Raw genomic sequence first — 22,598 nt, 5'->3', positions numbered from 1 at the left:
ATACCTAAAACTTTCCTTATGCCCTCTATGCTTCTTGTCGCAGCTGTGTCATTTATAAAGCTGTGTGAATTCTTTATTCAACAACATACATTATTCTTTCTTTCATTTGCAGTTTGGCTCTGATACCATGTTAAGTAACATGGATTGTTTTCTGCAAATGTACTAACATTACCAATTTGATTGATGTGTCCCGATTGCAAATTTGCTTCTCATATAAATATGAGGAGACATGTCTCTATAGTTAATCATCATTGGTTAGTATATTTTAATATAACTAACCATATATATGATATATATATATATATATATATATATATATATATTATTATATTATTATATTATTATATAATATGTAATGTATATATTATATATATAATAATATGTATGTATAAAGAATATTTATCTAATGATGATTTACCATTTATAATGAATCTCATGATCATATCAATCTGGCTGAACTACAGTTTAACAATACCTAGACCAGGAGGGAAATTTGTTGTTTCCTCTAAATGGCTCTTCAAAATTAAACATGTTGTAGACAACAATATAGAGAAATATAAGGCATGTTTTGTTGCAAGAGGTTTCTCACAAAAAGAGGGAATTGATTATGAGGAGACATTTGCAACAGTTGTCAGATATACGTTTGTTAGAGCAGTTTTAGCTATTGCTGCAACAAAGGGTTGGAAGGTACACCAGATGGATGTAAAGATGGCAATTTTGAACAAAACTATTAAAGACAAAGTCAATCTAGAACAACCCGACGGATTTTTGATTTATGATGCAGCATCCCATGTATGCAAATTGAAGAAAGCCCTTTATGGGCTTAAATAGGCTCCTAGAGCCTAGTACGAGAGAATTGACAAATACCTTATAAGAATAGGTTTCTCTGAGAATGAAATTGATCCAAATCTCTACTTTAAAGTTATTAAAGGTGACATGTTGATATTAATTCTATATGTTGATGACCTGTTGATCACAGGAGAAGATCCAACGAAGTCCAATCTGAGCCAAATAAAGGCCAACCTGTAGCTTACTAAAATGTGGAGAAGATAAGACCCTCCCAAGCGAAGCCATTGCCTCCAAAGATCCTCTATCCACAATAATTAGTCTACAAGGATCACAATAATAGGCTAATCCCTAAACTCTGATGCCGACGAAATTGGGGACATTACATTCTTGCAAATGTATGAAAAGTACCTAACCATATGTATAATATATATATATAATTATATATTATTATATGTATGTATGTATGTATGTATGTATGTATGTATGTATAAAGAATATTTATCTAATGATGATTTACTATTTATAATGAATCTCATGATCATATCAATTTGACTGGACTACAGTTTAACAATACCTAGACCAAGAGGGAAATTTGTTGTTTCCTCTAAATGGCTCTTCAAAATTAAACATGTTGCAGACAACAATATTGAGAAACATAAGGCATGTTTTGTTGCAAGAGGTTTCTCACAAAAAGAGGGAATTGATTATAAGGAGACATTTGCAACATTTGTCGAATATACCTCTATTAGAGCAATTTTAGCTATTGCTGTAACAAAGGGTTGGAAGGTACACTAGATGGATGTTAAGATGGCAATTCTGAACAAAACTATTAAAGACAAAGTCAATCTAGAACAACTCGATAGATTTTTGATTTATGATGCAGCATCCCACATATGCAAATTGAAGAAAGCCCTTTATGGGCTTAAATAGGCTCCTAGAGCCTGGTACGAGAGAATTGACAAATACCTTATAAGAATAGGTTTCTCTGAGACTGAAATTGATCCAAATCTCTACTTTAAAGTTATTAAAGGTGACATGTTGATATTAATTCTATATGTTGATGACTTGTTGATCACAGGAGAAGATCCAAAAAAGTCCAATCTGAGCCAAATGAAGGCCAACCTATAGCTTACTAAAATGTGGAGAAGATAAGACCCTCCCAAGCGAAGCCATTGCCTCAAAAGATCCTCTATCCACAATAATTAGCCTACGAGGATCACAATAATAGGCTAATCCCTAAACTCAAATGCCGACGAAATTGGGGACATTACATTCTTGCAAATGTATGAAAAGAAGAAGATCACACGAAGGTGAAGAAGCCATGTCTTGAGAATAGACACAATCACAAAGATGAGTCTTTATTAATGATAATGAAAAGACTTCCAACATATTTAAGACTCAAACTGCCATGTTATATTACCAAACACTTAGCGTTCACATTAGAATGAACCAAAGATAATAAATCAGATATATAAAATAATAATAATCTGCCAAAGTTAAAGAAACATTAATCATACCATATACTAAAGCTTCTTCTTCCACATAACTTCTTATTGCTGTTATCCAACCAAGCTCTGTTACCATGTTAAAATTTGAGCCCAGAAAATAAAGATAAACAGTGCTAAGAAAGAGACAAAACTGAAACAATAAACACACAGAAATATCTTGGAAAAACCCTTCTAGAATGAAGGGGAAAAACCCAGCCAAACAACAAAAAATATCATTTTATTGATCATATAAGTTCAAGTGTCCAATGCCTATCGCTAGATGCGATATATATTAATATAACTTAAGGAAAGACACTCCACATTCCAACCGAAAGTCTAACCAATTTCCCAAAACGAGACTCACTATTACGATTACAACTCTTTGTAATTCCATGCCTTAACACATGTTGAATGAGACATGCCATTATACTTAATATTACAATTTTATCATAAGTCTCCTTTTCAGCTGAAGACGACTATAGCGGTACTAACGTCCATATTTCCAGAGATAAAGATCTCTATTGCAACAACAATCTTCTACATATAGCCAAGTAAAATTATATGCCAAGACTTTAAAGTTTATGGCTTATGCATTTTGATTTTATAATTTAGCCTTAATGTTCAAAATGAGTTGAAAATTTAGCCTTAAAGTGCTTTGGCCTACAAACTCAAACCTTCAAAAAATTACAATTAGTATATTAAGCTAACCATGCAATGCTTCGTTATGTGATTGCAATTGGTCATTGTTCAAGCACATCTACTCAAAGAGGCATAATAAATTGTATGTGGAAGGGTCGAATAATCTTGCCTTTGTCCACTACAACCTCTGTTTTAGGACCAAACAGATTTTAGACACTTGACTCCTCTCCAATCACTCTAATGGAGTTCAATCCAAAGTCCAAATGGCTTAGTAAGTCTATCGATCATGTCTTCACTGATGAGGGCCATGAGTTCTGAAGAAGAATAAGGTTGTGGCTATGGAAGAGAAGGATTGAGCACGATCAGGCACAACTACTGTTGATCAAAGTGGCACCTCATAGACAGAGACTGTGTAATGTCCTTAGGTGAACTGTAGGTGATCTTGATCCATAGGCAATTACTTGGGTAGCCTTGTCATGTGCTCCCAGTAGCAAATGCTTCAGGTAGTTCTCCCTCCGTGCTTTGGGTAGTCTTTCCAGTGCCTCAGGTAGTTCTCCTCCGTGCCTCGGGTAGTCTTTCCAGTGCTTCAGGTACGGTGGAATCAAGAGGCAAAAGAGGTGACCGTACGTTGGTTGTTGGGAGGTGGAGTGTATGCAGAGAGCCAAGGTGGCCTTATGGTGTGTTGTACGGCTGATAGGTGAAGGATGGAAGGCAAGTAGGGTGGACCTTGGATAGCTGTACGGAAAGTTGTATGGTGCGGGACAGAGAAGGAAATCATGGAGAATGGAGTGAGAGAGGTCTTACGCCACGGTTAGTGAGTTGCATACAATTCCCGGCAATCAACAATATTTGACAAGTAATTCAAATATACAAACAAGAGATACCAACAAAGTCGCTCCAAAAAATATATCAATATTTGCCAGAATCAAATCAAGAAATACACAGATGGAATAGGGTGAGGGTTAAATCCCACCAAAACCGCGCAAGCCAAATAGGGAAGGTCTTTCACTTCTGAAATGGCAAACGATCCAAAACTCCAACAAGAATTCACCGTACATAAAAAATAATCCAAAAGCATACTAACTACAATCTACATGCCATGCTTAAATACCCTTCAGATAAACATCCCGAGGGTGTACAAAGATAGCCAAGAGTCAGCACCTATGGAACAACTAATTAAAAATGGGTCCGAGAGATACTAAATCAATCGGAACCCACCAATACAAACATTACTAACTTGGGCCCCAAATTAATTAAAATTGGGAACATTACACTATGGCTTCTTAGCCGTCCAGGACCTACCTTATACACCTTTCTAGGAGGCAAATAGACTACTCTAGGGCTGAGGCTAAGCTAGAGCCAAAGCCACAAACTTGTTTATGTTTACAAAGATGTTTTGAAACATTCAATGTCATGGATTTTATGTACATTTGACTATATTTATAATTCTATAAATGTGTGTTTTATATTTCCTTCAGCTATAATGATAGTGTCATTAAGCTTTATTCCATAATGGGTGCATGAAACATGTTTTAAATTGTTAAAAAAATCTCTAAACTTTCAAGGGAATTTTCATTTTGCTGAGTTATTGTCGAATCACAAGTCGAGTTGGCCTTGCCGATTTTGAGTCTAGGAACTCTGTATATAGATATGCACACACACATACCTATAAATACCCAAATGCTTAAAACAAATTCACCTACCCACATACCGTGTTCTTGTACATATACCCATTCCTGAACCTGAATCGATAACTTCATTTTTTGTAGTTCCTCTTTATTCACTTCCTCAAATTTTACTGTCTACACTATTTTTATACTTTTTGTATTGGACTTACTAAATTTTAAGTCAAACTGATGCCCTTGAAACATCTGACATGCCAATGGAGCAGTTTAACCAATTTTACTTAGAAAGCAGGCATTTTTAAATACCTACACAATTTTGACAAACTTTATGTGCTTAGCATAACTTGTGCAATTTTAATACACCTTAAGGACCACTTTTGGCACAAGCACTAAAAGACCTTTCCCAAAAATCAAGCATACAAGCAGACTTCGAAGAAAAAGCCCATTTAACTCATAAATTTCCATTAAACTGGAAAAACTTCACATTTTACATTTTGATGCATGCAGAAAGATTTCTGCAACATTCAAACTATCTAGCATTTGGACCCAAAGCTTCAGTGTTTTCCCTCATTCTCACTTTGTAGCTGTACTTTACAAGTAATGAAGATATTACACAGCATGTGTTTGCCTTTTAACACATCTAGATAATAAAGACAATTGACATCAATGGCATCCTATCAGCTGACATTACAAAAAATAGGGCTCATTTTGGTGGAGGTACAACAGAATACTAAAGCTAAAAGGTCCTTCATTCCTCTTGTTTCTAAACTGATTTCATAATATTTCTCAAATGTATTACACAATTTTCAGAAGATATCTACAATTTTGGAGGCTTATAATAGCCAAAAGGCATAGTTTCTTTCAAAATATTGTTCTCACCATTTGGAAGATTCTTGGAAATCACTACCCAAAAATTGTTATTTACATATGAAATAAGAAAGAGACTCAGTGGTATTCAGCAAACAGTAACAATATTTCCCTATGTTTTACAATATACTCATATTTTGCTTTTCATGAATGTGTACCGTATGGGGTAAATAGAGTAATGCATACAGACAATCAACAAGAACATGTAACACAGCAGTACTCCTTTTGTTATTCGCATATATACCGAAGAGATTACATAGTACTTATAATGATGATTACAATGATATCGAATGATGTACATATACTTTCCGAAGGGGTCCGTCAGCTACATAACAATTACTGAAAGGGTGCGTCAACTACGTAACAATTACCGACTACATGCTAATCTACCCGTCGACTATATTATAATTTTACAGACAACATTATCCCCCCCAAAAAAGAAAAGTCGTCTCCGGACGACAATACAACAAAACTCAAAATAACCAATGTACATCAATGCATAAATACTAAACAGAGGGATGCATCCTTGGCGTAGTAGCCGTCCGTGCCCTCAACTCGTTCAGCTCCGCCCGCAGCTTGTAGACTTGCTCTTTCCTAACCTTCAGTTCTGCTTCTGCCTCCATTTGAAGCTCTAAAGTTGACTGCATCATCTCTGCAATTTCTCCCAACTCTTTCTCCTTTCCTACTGCCACTTGTTCCTTTTCCACTGCCAACTTCTATAGCTGACTTTGTCTATCTAACAAGGCTGTCCTCTTGGATTCCCAGGTAGCCCTCTATGAGGCTAACCTTGCAGCTCACTTCTCTCGAGCCCTTTCAGTGGCTACTTGATCTGCCTGACTCCTCCGAAGAGTGTAATACGCCTCCCTGTATAACTTCACTATCTCGTGAGTCAAAGCCTCTACTCGGCTCTCCATCCTAGGATCTCTCGTCGGGGCCTAGTCCTATCGCATCTTTGCAGTCTCCACATCTGGCCATCCTCGCTCCTCACAACAGACTGTAAAGGCAGCTGGGCATCCTAATCTCATAAAAGATGACTCCCTCCAACTCCTTCACTACTGTCCAACACCTGAGTCTCCATCGAAGCTAACACCTGGCAAGCCCGAGTTGCTAGAGCTGCTACATCAACAAGAAATGCCTCTCTCATCCCTTTCTCCCGCACTACCGGAGGTTCTTGATGCACACCCATAGCCCCCTCTACTGCTTCCACCATACGCTCCACAGTGCTATGTGACGGTCCCACATCCTATACTGGCTCCGCTACCTGTGCCTCCTAAGTCTTCCTCCAGAATTTCGTTCCGCATAGGTGTCTGCATATAGGCCATCCGAGGTACTGGAGTATGTTGGTACCGCATACTTAAGTAGGTACTCAGCCTCTGAGTTCTACTCTCCCTATCCCGCTCAAGTGATGCTAAGAGTGTTGAATCCACCGTAACTACTGCATCCGAACCCACTACATCCAAGTGCACACCAAGCGTATGTTGGCTCTCTACTATCTCTAGTACTGGTAGTTCGAGTATCGTCATGGTAGTCTCCTCCCTCTCCTCCAGTACACTTTTTGTTGTAGGTGCCACAGTTTCTGCTACTGATTGTGCTTTGGCAGGTGCTGGCATGCTCTTGGCTGACAGGTTCTACCACTTGTGCAAACCCCACGGAAAACCCAACTACTAATTCGATCAATCAGACTGGGGAGGTCTTACCCGGTGTTGCCAAGGTACAACTACTGTAACCGCCTACTGTGGTGCTGCAATCATCACTATCGACTGTCATGTTTGTCCAAACCCTAGTATATGAGCCATGTGCACTAGACAAGGAGTGGCGGATAGTGTAGGGCGCGAAAATAACAATGGGGTGGCTGTGACAATCTCAACCTCCTCATCATCATCTTCCTCTTCCTCCTCTCCTATGCTATTCTCTTCGGAAGATGTCTCCTACTGACCACTGTCTGTATCACCTCCTGTATCTAGTCGAGGTCTCTTCTGTCCTGCAATGCCCTTTTGCCCACTATCTGAGTCTAAGTGTTTCCACCACATGATAGGAGGTTCCTCGGGGGTTAATGGTCCAAGTCTCACCTCCAACCTATCTTCTAGAATCATCCATGTTGTAGCATCGAGAAAGAGGCCTATGGCACAATGCAACTATAAAATGTCTTATGTTGGAGTGTCATAAATTCATGCATGCGTTCAGCCAACGTGGATGCCCAATCATACACCTTCCCATTCATTATGTCGTTCATCATGGATACCTGTAGAAAGGAGATATCAGATGCCCTACTTGATCCAGTAAATCTGCTCTTGACTAAATCAATTAGGCATCGCCACAGTCCCTCCTGGATGTCTGTTTTCTTCAATCCCCTACCTTTTGATGTTTCAGCCAACACTTCTTGTTCTACTTCAACCATATGTCTGTATACCAACCTAATCAAAAACATTTTTACTTCCTTGGTCATCTTCTTGGATTGTACCTTTTTTCCTTGCGGCCTTGGTATGCCAAACACACACATGAAATCTGTTGCTTTGAATGAAACTACCAGGTCTTTCCCAAGTATGGAAATGTGTTTTTCCAAGAGGCCCTGCCATACGTCTCGATCATGGTGCGCAAGGCACCCTCATAGTCCCGGATGCAAAAAACGGGCATTCAAAGTGCTCATTCCACTTGTGCCCTTCTAATGTTGGCTTTTACTGGATGACTGTCAGGATTTTCCTGCCACCACTTCCTACAATCCATACCGCTTAGTCCCTCGAATGCTATATTCTGTGGTGTAATTTCAACAGTTGCACGTGCATGTACCTTACGCTTCTGCTTGCTACTGCTACTGGTGCCTTCACTCTAGTTACCTGTCGACATTTTCATGCCCTTCCCCGCTATGGATTCTTCCAATTACCTTTTCTACTTTCTCTTGCTTGCAGACTCCATTTATTCCTTTGCTTAATTAGGTCAATTATTTCTCTATACACACAATTTTTTTCTCCTTTGTCGACGTCCGTACAGCCTCTTGAAGACTTAATGGACAGCTTCTAACTTCTGCTGTACTTACCAAGTCCTCCCGCAATTGCCCAAAAGTGAAACGTGCGACCTTATTTTCTCTTATGGACTAGTCGATTGTTCGTATGCAACTTCCAACTCTCTCACTTGTCTAGGTCGTATGGTGATGGCATATTCTTCTGGTGACTTGCTATTGTTGTGGTCGTACGGTGATAATTCCAACCTGCTCTTGTACGGTGGTGTATCCAAAACCGTGGCCTTGTATTATTCCAGTGTGACAGGTCGTACGACTTTCATTTCCACTTTGCAAGGCTTTTGTTTCTCTTTTGCATTCCCGCCTACCCGTATGCTACATCCCAACGGCCGTATGCTAGTCAAGATCGAATATTACTTTCTTCCACTGGTCGTACGGTAGTCTATCTTCTTTCCTCATGGATCATACAGTGTACGATGAGATGGTCCCTTCAAGTTTTTTCATACAGTCATCTCCTGGTTCTCACTATGCCCTAGTATCGTATGGTGTTTCTCACTACAGTACGTGTCAACTTCTTGCCGTACAGTGGTCAACATATAGAATGCAATTGCCATACAGCAATCTTTGCAATCTTGAACAATCAAACTCCTCCTGTACAGTGCTTGCATGAAAAAATAGGAACCGTACGGTGCCAATTATATTTTTTCATATGGTCATGAAACTTACTTAAAAGGCCGTAAGGTGATCTGCAATTTTTTTTAATAAATTTTTACTGCTCCTCAATATTCGCAATTCACGCATGATATATTTTTAACTTGGAACCATTCACCGTTTCCAAAATTTCCTGCCCGTCCAGTGTCCATAGCTTTATTGCTTCGTTATCACCTAATTCTCGGCTCTGGTATGGCCCGAACCATTTGTCTTTAAACTTGTTTGGTTTGATTTTGTTTCGTCCATCATACTTCAACATCAACTATCCTAATTGGAACTTGTTTAGTTTCAAGTGTTTATCATGCCATGCTTTGCGCCTATTCTGTGTCAACTCCTTGGCCAATTGTGCCAATAGCCACTTCTCCTTGAGTTTGTTCAGATTATGCAACCTTTCCCTCAAGCTTTCCATGTCACCCAACTTATTCTCCAACGCGATCCTCAAACTCGGTATCATAAATTTTGTAGGTACCACTGCCTCTTATCCGAACATCAATTGGAACGGTGTGTCCCGTTATCACCTTGTATGCTGTGTGGTATGCCCAGAGGGCAGAGGGCAGTTTTTCCTCCCAATCTTCACCTTCGACCGCACATGACTTGTAGATGATTGCTACCAGGATCTTGTTCGTAGCCTCAGCCTGTCTATTTGCTCGTAGGTAGTAAGGGCTTGATAGAGAATGATATTTCTTGAATTCCATCATTAACAGTTTAATCACGTGATTGACAAAATGCCCTCCAAAATCATTTGTTATCTGAAGTGGAATCCTATACTGAGTGATTATTTGTTCATAGATGAATTTTGCTATACTAACCGTTGAGTTATCCGATAGAGCCCGTGTTTCCACCCACTTCGTTAAGTATTCTATAGCTACGACTAATATATCGACATAAGTGCCTTCGGCTTACTCTCAGGACTATATATCGGCATCGGTGCCTTCGGCTTACTCTTAAGGGTCCCACAAAATCCAATCCCCATCATTCAAATAATTCTTGTGCATGGGAGGGGTTAAGCGGCATAAAGTCTCTTTAGCGACTTTCCAGCCGTTTGGCAAGTGTCACACCTGATGACCCATTCGCGTGCGTCATTGTACATTGTTGGCCACCATAGTCCTGCCAGTAACATTTTTCGCGCTGTGATATCAGGTCCCATATGTCCTCCTGTTGGACCCTCATGTGCTTCTTTCAACACTTTCGATATTTCCGCCTCTAACACACACCATCGCAGGTTGTGATCAGGCCCCATTTTGTACAGTAATCCATTAATTAATTGAAATGTATGGCTCCTGATTGCTAATTTCCGCCTTTCATTTTGTGGCATCTCCTTCGGTGGTTGTCCCATGGAAAGGTACTCCCCAATACTCATGTACCATTTTGGCAGTACTACAATTTGAAATAATTGTGCATCAGGAAAATCATCATTCACTCTGCCCACTGGTTCATCTGTTTTAATTCGCGACAGGTGGCCTACGCTGACATGATTCTTCTCGGGTCATACAATGATCTTGAAGGTGAATTCCTGCAACAAAAGTAGCCATCGGCTGATTCTGCCTTGGATGATAAGTTTATTCACCAAGTACAACAGGCCTGATGGTCTATATAAAACACAAACAGTGTCGCCAGCAAGTAATGTCGAAACTTTTGCACTGCATAGACCATTCCTAGGGCTTCCCATTCTCTTGTATTGTAGTTCTGTTCTGCTTTTGACAGTAGTCGACTAGCAAAATATACCAGGTATCTAACCTATGGTTACCTGTCTACGCCAAAGTTGCTCATATTGCATAATTGGATGCGTCCACGTGAACATGAAATTCCTTTTTCCAATCTGGGTACGCCAGTATAGGTGTTGTGGCCAATCCTACCTTCAACCCTTCAAATGACTCATCCTATTCTTTGTACAATTTGAACGGTTCCCCTTTGCATGTCAATTTGTCTAGCGGGTATGATACTTTGGCGAAGTTTTTGACGAATCTTATATAATATCCTATGTGTCCCAAGAATGATTTTACCTCCGTTACATTTGTAGATGGCTGCATCTCCATTATCACTCTGACTTTATCTGGATTTGTTTTCAATCCCTCCTTACAGACTATATGTCCCAATAATTTTTCCTGCAGAACCATGAATCTGCATTTCTTTGGATTTAAAGCGAGTCACGCCCTTCGACATCTTTCCATGCATTCACCCAACGCCACCAAATGTTTGTCTTTGGTGCTGAATACAAACCAGTCATCTAGGAATGCTTTGAAATTTTCGACAGACATTTTGTCGAATATGTGCAAGATGATTCTTTGGAATGTAGCCGACGCATTGCACAGGCCGAATGGCATTCGGTTATATGTGTATACCCCGCCTTCTACCATAAATGTCATTTTAAGTTTGTCCTCTTATGCTATGCAAATTTGATTATATCCCGAGAACTCGTCCATAAATGAATAAATCTCATGTCCAACTACTTCCTCCAATATACTGTCTGTGAAGGGTATCGGGAAGGGATCCTTGATTGTTACTGCATTGAGACATCTAAAGTCGACACATATCCTGATTTGGGTGGTATCCTTCTTCAGGGATATGACTATGGGTGACACCCATTCACTTGTTTGAACCTTGAAAATAATACCAGCCTCCAACATTCGGTTAATTTCTTTTGTAACCCGTGCAACGTAATTTTTATTCATCCTATAAGGTTGCTTCCATACAGGCACTGCACATTCATCCAGCAAAATGCGGTGAACACACAGCTCTAGCGGAACTCCTTTCAAATCCTTATATGTCCAAGCGAATACATCTTTGTATTCCAAAAATATTTTGAATGCCACTGCTTTTAGTATTGGATTCTAGTTATCCCCCACCAATATGTTTTTTGGTTCGGCCTCATCTCCCAATTCATGGTCTGTACTGTAGCTTCGTCATATTTTATCGGCTTTCCCTCACCAAATTCATGTGCAGGTGTTCCATCCAGCAATGCGTCCCCTTGTTTTATTTCCCTGAATTCTTTTGGAAATCCGTCTCCGTTGTGCCCTTTCTCTATCATTAGTATGTTGCAGATCTGAAATAGCTCATAATCCTCTATCTGCTAGTGAAATAATCCATTTACCGAATCCAAATCATCGTCCGTAGATCCACCTTCCAACCGTAGGACTCCCTCCTGATCTGGTTCCATTCGCTACTTTCCTTCATCCTCTTCTTCGGACTCAAATGATAGAGCTTCTTCGCCCACTATTTGCTTGTGTAAATCAATAATGAATTTTCGTCCTTTGCTTTCCAGTGATAGTGTATTCTTCTTCCAGTCATGCTTAACCTTTGCTTGTACGAGCCATCCTCGGCCCAGAATGACATCATATCCTCTCCTCTTCAGCATGATGACAACGAGATCGAGTAGGAACGGCTGTGTTCCAATAGTCACTGGTTGTGTCATCTAGATCCCGAGAGATTTAATGCCGTGTTTGTTTGCCATTAGTAATTGCAATGTAAGTGGCCACAACGTCAGCTGTCCCAACTTCTTCCAAGTATCTTCTGGTAGGACGTTTACCCCTAATCCTCCATCCACAATTGTGTCTGAAAGAACCGTTCCTAATATGCCCATCTCTACGACTGTTAGATGTCGTCCGGATGTGAGGGCTAGCAGCATTGGGTCCGTTGTACTTGCTTTGCTTTCCTTTTCCCTTCCATGTTCTCCCAATGGTTTGGCAGTTTGAGCAATGCTTGTGAGTGCTGATCGAAGTTGAGGCATTGTGAGCAACAAATCGTTTATTTTGACTGGTACTTCAGTTTGTAATATCTGTCATACGATGTTCTGTTCTACGCAATTCCTTGTTGAGGTACCGGTAGTGTCCTTCAATTGTGATTTCTCTGCCTGCGTTGCTTTCTCAATTTCTGCCCGTGCTTCTTCCAATCTCTTCTTTTCTTCCGTCAGGTCGGGGTACAATTTTGCTTGTTTACGAGTGATTGCTAAGTCTTCTTCTTCATCTGCACCAATGTTGATCAGATTCACTCCTAATTTCGGGCACTTGGCATCTTCATGATCTCCAGGACTGCACCATCGGCATAACAACTTTGGTGTATTCATTGATGTACAATTTCGTGCAAAGTGGCCCCACAAATTGCATGCTTGGCATTGAACCATCAGGCAGCCGTTTGCATCGTACTGAATTTGGCTACGGCCCCCATTATTATTGTTGGTATTATTGTTGGTATTGTTGTTTGGCTCTCTTCTGTTATTTTTGTACCCACCCGAAGTGGCACCATCATTGTTGATGTTTCCGCTCCCTCCTAACGCGAAAGCCTCCTATGTAAGGAGCACTTGTTGAAGTCCTCTTGTTTTCATATTGAAGGGGCATTCTTTTGTGGAATGTCCCATAATTTGGCAGATCTCACAGAACTGGTTTTTCAGACAGGATCCCTTCACGTGACCTTCTATCTTGCATTTCGTACACCATAGCTCGTTTCCCTTCATCTCTTTCTGTATATTCTTAAACTCCTTCATCATTTTGATCATATCCTTCTGGAGAGCTCGAACCTTCTTGCTGCCCTTTTCCTCACCACTGCTATCTTCTTCCGAAGACACATCATTTGAGTCGGATGAACTACTTTTCTTCTTTTTCGTTTTCTATTCACTCTCTAAGTCCATCACCCAATTGTATGCTTCGGTGTATGATGATGGCGGCACAATCTTCATTTTTTTCCTTAACTCCGAGTGGTCGTTCAATGAACCATCGCTTTTTCAGCCCATCTATCGGCTTACTTTCCATTTTATTTATTTATTTTAATTTTCTGGCATATACACGAACTGTCTCATTTTTCCCTTGCTTTGTGGTGTAGATTTCTACTACGATCTCATTGTTGTCGCGCAGCAATTGAAATTCGATGATAAACTCCTTCTTAACTCCCGCCTATGTAGTTAATTTTTGAGGATCGGCGTCGGCAAACCAATCAACTGCAACACCCCTTAGGGTTGCTTGAAATTGTCGGACCCATTCATCTGTGTCGGTTACACCATTTGTCGTCCAAATTGTTTCGCATGTCTTACAATATCTGATTGGATCGGTAGTTCCATCATCATCAAACTTTGGCAATTTTTCCTTTGGTCCAGCCATTACTTTTCAAGTTGGAGGTACTTTTTGTGGACCCGCCCTGTTCTGCACACCTATGCTGTTTCGGACAATCGTCTTATTTCCAACAGTCACATTACTTGGTGAAAAAGGGTTTTCCTCAAGTGAAGTTGTTCCTTCCGGAAGTGTATCACAGACGAAGAGTTCACTCCACGCTCGTGCTCTCTCGACACTCCGAGCCATGCAAGTTAATTCCCTTCCGTCTAGATTCTCTTCTCTCGACGTATACAAGTTCAGAAATTCCTCCCTTGTTTCTTCCACCAAATTCAACCACTATTGAGTCTCTTCCAACAATTCCTCGCTGCTTCGATGTCCATTGGCAATCTGGTGAAACCTTCGTCTGCGCTCGGCTTGTTGTGCCAAAATTAAAATTTCTTGTGCGGTGCGTATTCCATCTTTTCCCTTTATCTTATTTCTATCCTTGTTAAGCTGATTCGGTAGTAGTCTTCATTCCTCTGCCTTCATTCCAGGTCCACTGGCAATGGCGCCAAATGTTTACCATATGGGGTAAATAGATTAATGCATACAGACAATCGACAAGAACATGTAACACAGCAGTACTCTTTTTGTTATTTGCATATATGCCGAAGATATTACATAGTTCTTACAATGATCTCGGATGGTGTACATTAACTTCCCGAAGGGATCTGTCGGCTACATAACAATTATCGAAGGGGTCTGTCGACTACATATTAATTACTGACTACATGCTAATCCACCCGTCAGCTGTTTTATAATTTTACCGACAACAATGAAACCAATAATCAGAATGGAAAATTTAATCAAATATAGCACTCACACAAAGTTATGATACCATTGTGAAAAAATCTACGGTCTGTAATTATTAAAAATAAGGCTAAAGTGACTCAAACTAGTGCCAGGTAAATTACTGCAGAGTCCAATACATAATCACTATACCAAGCAGATACAGAGTTTCAACTGCTAACTTTAGGCAATTTGGCAAAAGGTATATGGAGGAGCTTAAGAATTTTTTGGGGTACAAATTTGAAGAGTACTAAATCCACTCAACACAATAATTATTTGGACTAAGATGAATGAAAACAAGGCAATGGCAGCATAAATTGACAAGTTAATAAACAAGCGTACAAAACTCAGTGTGAAAATAAGTTTGCATAAACCACTTGGCTCAGAAACCTACCCCTGTTACAACAATACTCTAAGTGCTTTAAAGTAGTTACCCCTGGGATGGAGAACATCTTGACCTCATTTTCATATAGCAGGTCAAAGTGTTAAACCGGGCATCTCTGGACCATCCCCTTTTGCACATAATGAGAGGTGATAAGAACCTGTCATCTTGGAATCTCACTAAAAATTTTAGAATGCAATGCAAATACCCTATTGTGAGATTACACAAAAGTAACTTCAATCTCATTTCAAAGAATTTGTTGAGCCTTTTCACATCTAATCGGTTAACCAAAAGATAACTATACCATAAATCAGTCACATTAGATAAGAAAGTAAATAAGTGAGAAAAACAACACCTTTAGCAGCCTCAAAGATTAAAAAGTAGATATACGAACAGGTAATAAAAATTAACTCCTAGGAGAATCGGTGAAAGATTTCACATATTTTAGAATATTTATATATTGATGCTTCAGATTTTTCAACTGGTTTGATTGCAATTAATAGGTATAGCATTTCTCTTGAAATGTTGACAGTGTCTATTTACTAATTGTATTTTTAGTATGTTGTATATGACAAGTCTCCACGTCCACTGAATTTTAGCCTGGGGTGTTCACTACAACCATCACTGGAACTCAATTCTTTGATTTACCTATCCCTGAAGCTTCATGGAACATGAGAAAATGGGAGAGATTGACCACCAGACAACACAGCATCTTCATTTACCATCATTTTCTTTTGTGATACTTTTCAATTAAATGAAATTATGAAGTTTTCTAACAGCTGACAGTCAACATGCAACATAACTTTCACATACCTAAACATTTAGAATATTTAAGAGGATTTCATTACCTATCACCTTTTGGACGTCTCACGCGATCTCCTGTGCTAAAATTTGCCATACTGTACTCACAACGAACCTGAAAACAAAACGTTATTAAACAAGCATCAGAAAAGCTGGGGAAGAAACCTGAAAGTAAAGGGTTAATAAACAAAACCGTGAGAGGAGTTCTGTGATAATATTATAAATCTTAATATATAGCAGAGCAAAGGCATGCATCATAACAAGCAACAAAAATCATGAGTAATGAATAAAGAGCTATATCCTAGTGCATTACTATGCAATACTAAAAAACCAGTCGGGAAAGGCTTCACAACATTTTCCTTTTCCCCCATAATAATGACATATTAAGTTTTGCTAATTGAGTGGGACAGGCCAAAAGGTCACGCCATCAGAGCACTGAAAGTGGAGACCAGCATTCAAATCCCTGAGAGACATGCTGCAAAATTGTATGTACAAATGATAAACGATAATATCAGGCAAACTGCCACATCTAATTCTGGGGCCCCAATGTAGGAGGCCAGGTGCAAAAGACCTGGGTGAACTTTGCATTACATATTCCCCTAGGCCATTGCACCTGAGTCAAAGGGCTCTGCACTGTTTTACCATCCTGAAACCAAATGGAAATTCAACAATAAAACAGTTTTACTTGTAATATTGTTTGATAAAGTACAAACATGGACCCATATTCATACAGATCTGAATCTATAAAGTACTACTAAAATAATCAAGGTATCAAGGTATTAATCACTATGTCCTTTATGTTTATTTTATTTGTAACACGACATTCTATACTGGTTGGTATTAAATCATAGTCCAATTTCTCAAAATATGTCTGCTAATTTCATTTTTCTTTCAAGAAGCTTTAGATTATTGTGGAAATGGTGAGTAAAATAAATTGCCAATATGTATTCTGCTATTTCTAAAATAAAAATATAATGTGAAAATCCTTTTGCTTATCAATTAATGTTAGATTATTGTTAAAATGTCTTGTCATTAGTTATCAGGTAACGCTAGATTATTGTTAAAATGTCTTTCCATTAGATTATTTGCAATTAGTTGTCTTGCCACCTCCATAATCACCATCTTGCTGGTAGGATATCTTGGAAGTTTCCTAAGACAAGTACTTCCCAACACTGAAATGTGTGTAAACTTGGAAACTTGGCATATTGGATGTACCATGACCCATGCTTCTCGATCAATTTCTTAGCTTCCTCAAGTAACCTTATGTGGAGTCTCCTATAGCTGTCTTACAACTCTCATGGAAAATGCATCACTGAAAATCTTGTAATACTTGTTGTTATGAAGGTGCAACTGTGGGTAGCATTCAAGCACTAGGAACTCTCCTGCTGCAGTTCCACATAGTACCAAGCTCGTCAATCCCGGAAACTTGAATACCATGGCCAACACGTAGACCAAATAAGATGTTGTGTAAAATACCTTTGTGTTCCTTATCATCCTTCATTGTTGATCAGTGTTGTCACTTATTATCTTAGCCCATTCAAACATTACCTCCATGTAGATATTTTGTCCATGAAGTAGAATATCCAAGGTTCATAGATGGCTCCATGTGGCTCTCCCATGACCCTACTCAGCATGATGATTAGGTCACCACAATCTTACTTGAAATCTGACTTCCTTACCTTGGACAACTTCAAGATCTTGGAATGATGACTCCTTGGTTCAACTATCCATTCTTCACTCATCTTCATAGATGTGGCTCTCCCATGACCCTGCTCAGCATGATGATGAGGTCACCATAATCTTCCTTGAAATCTGACTTGGTTAGCTTATAGAACTTCAAGATCTTGGAATGATGACTCCTTGGTTTAACTAGCCATTCTTCATCCATCTTCATAGCATGAGCATCCACTTGATATGGTATATCAAGAAGACCCTTTGTGATGTAGACTCCAACCATGTGATATGGTATATTGAAAGATTCTCCAATTGCCTTTTCAGGAAGGAATGAAAATATTTGATTTTTCTTTCCATGGTGTATTGCCTTTGTTTATGGGTTGCAATGCATGGTGCACTCAAGTACAAGTTCAGTGCATTGCATGGTAGGAGGAAAGGCACCTGCTTGCACAATCCCACTCTTAACCATTATTCTTGCCATCCTAGAAGAATTTCCTCTAAACATTCTATCCCTCACTTGTATCTTGTTGATAGGTCCTAGATTGGTGTCCCCAATCTTCTTATTCTTCATTGTGAAACTTGTCTCAAGAATCATATCCTTTGTATTATTCTTCATTTGAGATTGCTCGTCCTTCCTTGAATTTGTAGCCTTGGCTCCTGACATCCATGATTTTGTCATCAAAATCCATAATTAGCTTTGAATCTTACAACTTGATTAGAGAACAAAATTTGTTGCTTTGAAATAACTTAAGAAGGAATTCAATTAATTACTAAAGATAACTAGGACTTTACTTGAGACATCCTTAATCCTATAAAAAATAAATCCATTTTCATCAGAAAAAGAACTAGGAATAAAGGCATGTCTTACTGATTTAAACTCAAAATAAGAATGTCTAGAGTTCCGATTTTGTTGACAAGATGGTTTTAATCTTGCAATCTGAAATGAATTCCTTCAAAATTTGGGCTCCAATGAGTTTTGAGATGCAAGCGAATAGCCAGATTTCCTCTTCTTATCACACATTTATCTCTGAATTTGAGGAGAATCCTGCCTTGAAACTCAAAATAGCTGCCTCCTTTGATTCACCAACTTGCTAGTAAGGATGAAATTGCAACACTTTGAGATTGCTGCTAATAAATAAAGAAGTTGCTGCTTTTATAAGTCGATTCCCTGCTAAAAAGGGAGGTAAATCTGCTTATGATTGTAATGAAAATGGACTATCCCCACCCTTCTTATATAGCCAGTCCATAGCATGAAGAGGCATGACTGTATTTGGGCCGACTTGTATCCTTATAGGCAAATGAAAACATTAAAAATTAATGTTTTTTCTCTCTCATATTGCTCAGCCTCATCCAGGTGATGAAGGTAGGTTTCTATCATGAAAAGTATGCAATCGCACCCCTCTTTTGGCACCGATTTTATACTAAGATTGGGCAGGATTTGAGGAATATACCAGGATTATGAATCCCAGCTAGGGAGCGGATTCCACCTCTTAGATGGGACCCATCGAGTGATTTCTTTTTTGAGCTCAAATCACCCCTTGCCTCATGCATTTTATGTTTTTACATCCCTTCTGAATTCAATGACCACTGTCCAAAATTTATCAATTTTGGCCTATCATAGAGAAAACTTGTGGCTAAATTGGCCCAATTTTTTGCTCTGCTCTGATTCACTAACTGATCGTTATTTGACAAAATATCTTTATTTGCATTTGCCTTCATTCACATTCACCTTGTGCAAATTGGAAGTCTATTGTGTCTTTTAAACACAATTTTAATTCAGGGGAATTCCTCTATGCTTTGCGCTTTTACCCTTCTAGAAGGGAAAAATTTTGGCCTTTCATGGAATTTGGAATCCTGGGAGGTAGGCAGAACTCATTACTTTACATCTCTTATATCCTCACCAACTTTTGATTTCGTATCCCATCTTTCTTCTTTGTTTGGTTTGTGGTGAGTTTGATTTTGACTTTGGCTTGATAGAGGGCAGAGATTATAGGCTTGAAGTTGAAATCATCCACGTCCACTACTCTTGGCTTCAATTGGGCTTCACACTTGCAACTCATTCACAATTTTCATGTTTCAATCATCATAGATCAAACCTTAACTCCCCCATGTGTCCATGTTTTTTTTATCAATGCACAGTGGAAATCTCAAGGGTCTTGGGATTGGGAATCCTAAGTAGAAGGTGTATTCTGCTTCCTCCATGAGATAGTCTCATGTTATGTTTCTATGTCTCAACTCCATTGTTCTTCTTTGGTTAGGATCTGATCTCTCAGTGCAAGTTGTTATTCTTGTTCTAAACATCAACTTTAGCTTGTGTTCATATGGGCTCTCATTTTGAAAGTTGTACAAGAGGGTGGAAATCTGGCCTTGGCTGGGATTACGAATCCCAACGAGGCAGCCAATTCTGCCCCTTCTCTAGGATTTCCCTTGCTTTCATCATTGCCCATTTCAGCCTCCAAGTTCTATCATCTCACTCTTATCTAATCCGCCCTCATCTTGGATTGGGACCATTACCTTCTTGCCTTGGATTCCAATCCCAAAACATACCATGAACTCCCCTTTTTGGTGATCTGATTGACAGGCAGCAATCAAGTGCTAATCCCTTCTTCAAAATGCTCTACAACAAGAGATGAGAGCTTGCCACTAACTCTACCACTAAGATGAATCTACCACTATCCATCCCAAAATTTACAAAAATTTTGTCCAGAAATCATCACAAAATGTCCAAGCTCATGTTGGAAAACATACTTGCGCACCCTATTGCCAGAGACACACACAAAGAACAGCTGCCACAATTTTGAGGAAATATAGGCAAACCCTAACTTTTGCAGATGAGCATAATGCCCCAAAATTGACTGCAAATAGTCAAAAATTTTGAAGTTAAAGATCGTGAAATCCAAAAATCTGAAGTTTAGAAAGCATTGTTTTCAGCAAAAAGAGTAAAAACCCTATTACAAAATTGTCTTTTTCAAGAAAAATGGTAAAACCAAACCTAACTTTTTAAGGGAAAAAACTAATTTAAAACCATTAGATAATTTTTAAGGAAATTTTATTAAAACCCTCCTATAAATTAGAACACCCAAGAAAAACTTTTTGAGGAAAACTTATTAAACCCCAACTTTCCAAAAATATCATCATCCTTGGCAAATAAACTGGATCCAATGAGAACGTGTTGAAAGAATGGTGAAATCTGAATAAAACTCAACTTCCTGAAAACTGTAATGTCCCCTTTTTGGGACATTAAAAATTCTAAGTCAAATTCATGAAATTTTCAATTTGGAATATAAAAGCTTAATGAAGATTTATAAAAGGGGCAATTTAATATTAAAGGGGCATTAATAAGAGACGAAATAACAAGGTGACAAGGAGATGGGGTAGAGGAAGATGAAGGGTCATGGCATTGGACAATAAAAGGAGAAGAAACGGTTTCATTTGGACATGCTTGGATTTGAGATTGATATTTTGGTTTCTCTTTGGAAAACTTTGGGAAGTTGTTGCATTTCTCTTGTTGAGGATCTTGAGGACAGAAACCTTCGGACTCTTCTTGGGTGGATTAGACATAGCCCCAATTCATCTTTGCGGTGGATTCATATCAGAATTTGCACTTGGGATTATAGGTGCATTTTATTGATATTTCCAATCTGGCTGTATTTTATGTATTTAAGATTGGACTTGATATACGGTTATTGTATTGCTGATGTATAATGCAATAACACATTCTGAGGCATTTTAATGAGAATTTGCTGGTTATATTGCTGGTTTACATTGCATCAATTATCTGTTTATGTCATGAAAATTATTTGAGAAAAAATTGGGTAAATATCCCACTAGGATATTACAGTGGTATTAGAGCCAATTTTTCCTACTAGCCTGTGAAGAAATTCTCAAGAAACTTTATTTAGAGCTACCCACTTGTGTTGTAACATTCAAGAAAATTGTTTTCTTCTACCTGGAGCATATTTCAGCCGAGTGGGAATCCTGGCATATTGGAGAAGACATTTTAGGTCTGGAAAATTACAATGTCGTGTTTAATTAATTGAGGAGCTTCACAGTGAAACATTTTCTCATACTTAATATTGCTTGCAAGGGGGGTATTGTGGATACTGTAAAGTATTAATGTGAAAATATCGGCCGAATCAAGATATATTGAAGACAGTTGTACTCGGGACTTTAAAATAACAGCATTGTATATTTGGCCAAGCTATAGTCTTATTTTTATATTCCCTCTTGGACATTTCAAAGACAACTGGAGGCACTCGACTCTAGGGTGGAAATAGTGAATCAAACGCCATGTCCGCGATAAAGAAATTGATTAAATATCAATGTGGACGATTAAATATATAAATAAGGAATATTTTATTTTTGGGTGATTTTTCTTGGTGTTGGATGCAAAGAGTGAAGTCGCAAAAAATATATCTAAAGCCTGTCTTCAAGAATTCAGATTTATTTTGGATATCGACACAGGGGGCATAGAGGACATCAATATTCCAAGCAAACGAACCTGACGTAGTTGAGGATAGTGTCGTCTTTGAAAAATTTTGAAATTGTGAAGGTGTTACACCTTTAACTCTTGTTCTTAAGCATCATCGGTTACCAAAGTCTTGCCGCATTAAAGTTGGAGGAATTTTTTATTTGGCGTCTTCTGAGCTTGATTGTATAAGGAATTCTGATTCTAGAGCAAGTGATTTTTCCTATTGACACATTCACACAAAAGGAAGACAGTATAATTTAAGTGTCAACGATTGAAGCTGAGTTGCTGTAAAGTGGGCTTGCAAATGCAAATATGAGAATATTGGT

At 38.7% G+C, this 22,598-nt stretch overlaps 1 protein-coding gene across 4 annotated transcripts in view; it reads right to left on the bottom strand.

The window, feature by feature from the left end:
• The window catches only part of RRP41 (3'-5'-exoribonuclease family protein), a 196,411-nt gene that overhangs the window by 129,586 nt on the left and 44,227 nt on the right, over positions 1-22,598 (bottom strand). For all 4 annotated transcript variants that reach the window (XM_089832721.1, XM_089832727.1, XM_089832736.1 and 1 more), the window contains one exon: positions 16,175-16,242. In XM_089832721.1, the coding sequence (XP_089688847.1) occupies positions 16,175-16,242 (68 nt within the window). The remainder of the gene's footprint in view (positions 1-16,174; positions 16,243-22,598) is intronic.

The sequence above is a fragment of the Cupressus sempervirens genome, chromosome 1, assembly GCF_028749045.1.
Source record: "Cupressus sempervirens isolate cs-2001-9-10 chromosome 1, ASM2874904v1, whole genome shotgun sequence".
NCBI lineage: Eukaryota > Viridiplantae > Streptophyta > Pinopsida > Cupressales > Cupressaceae > Cupressus > Cupressus sempervirens.
This window is presented reverse-complemented; position numbering and strand designations above follow the sequence as displayed.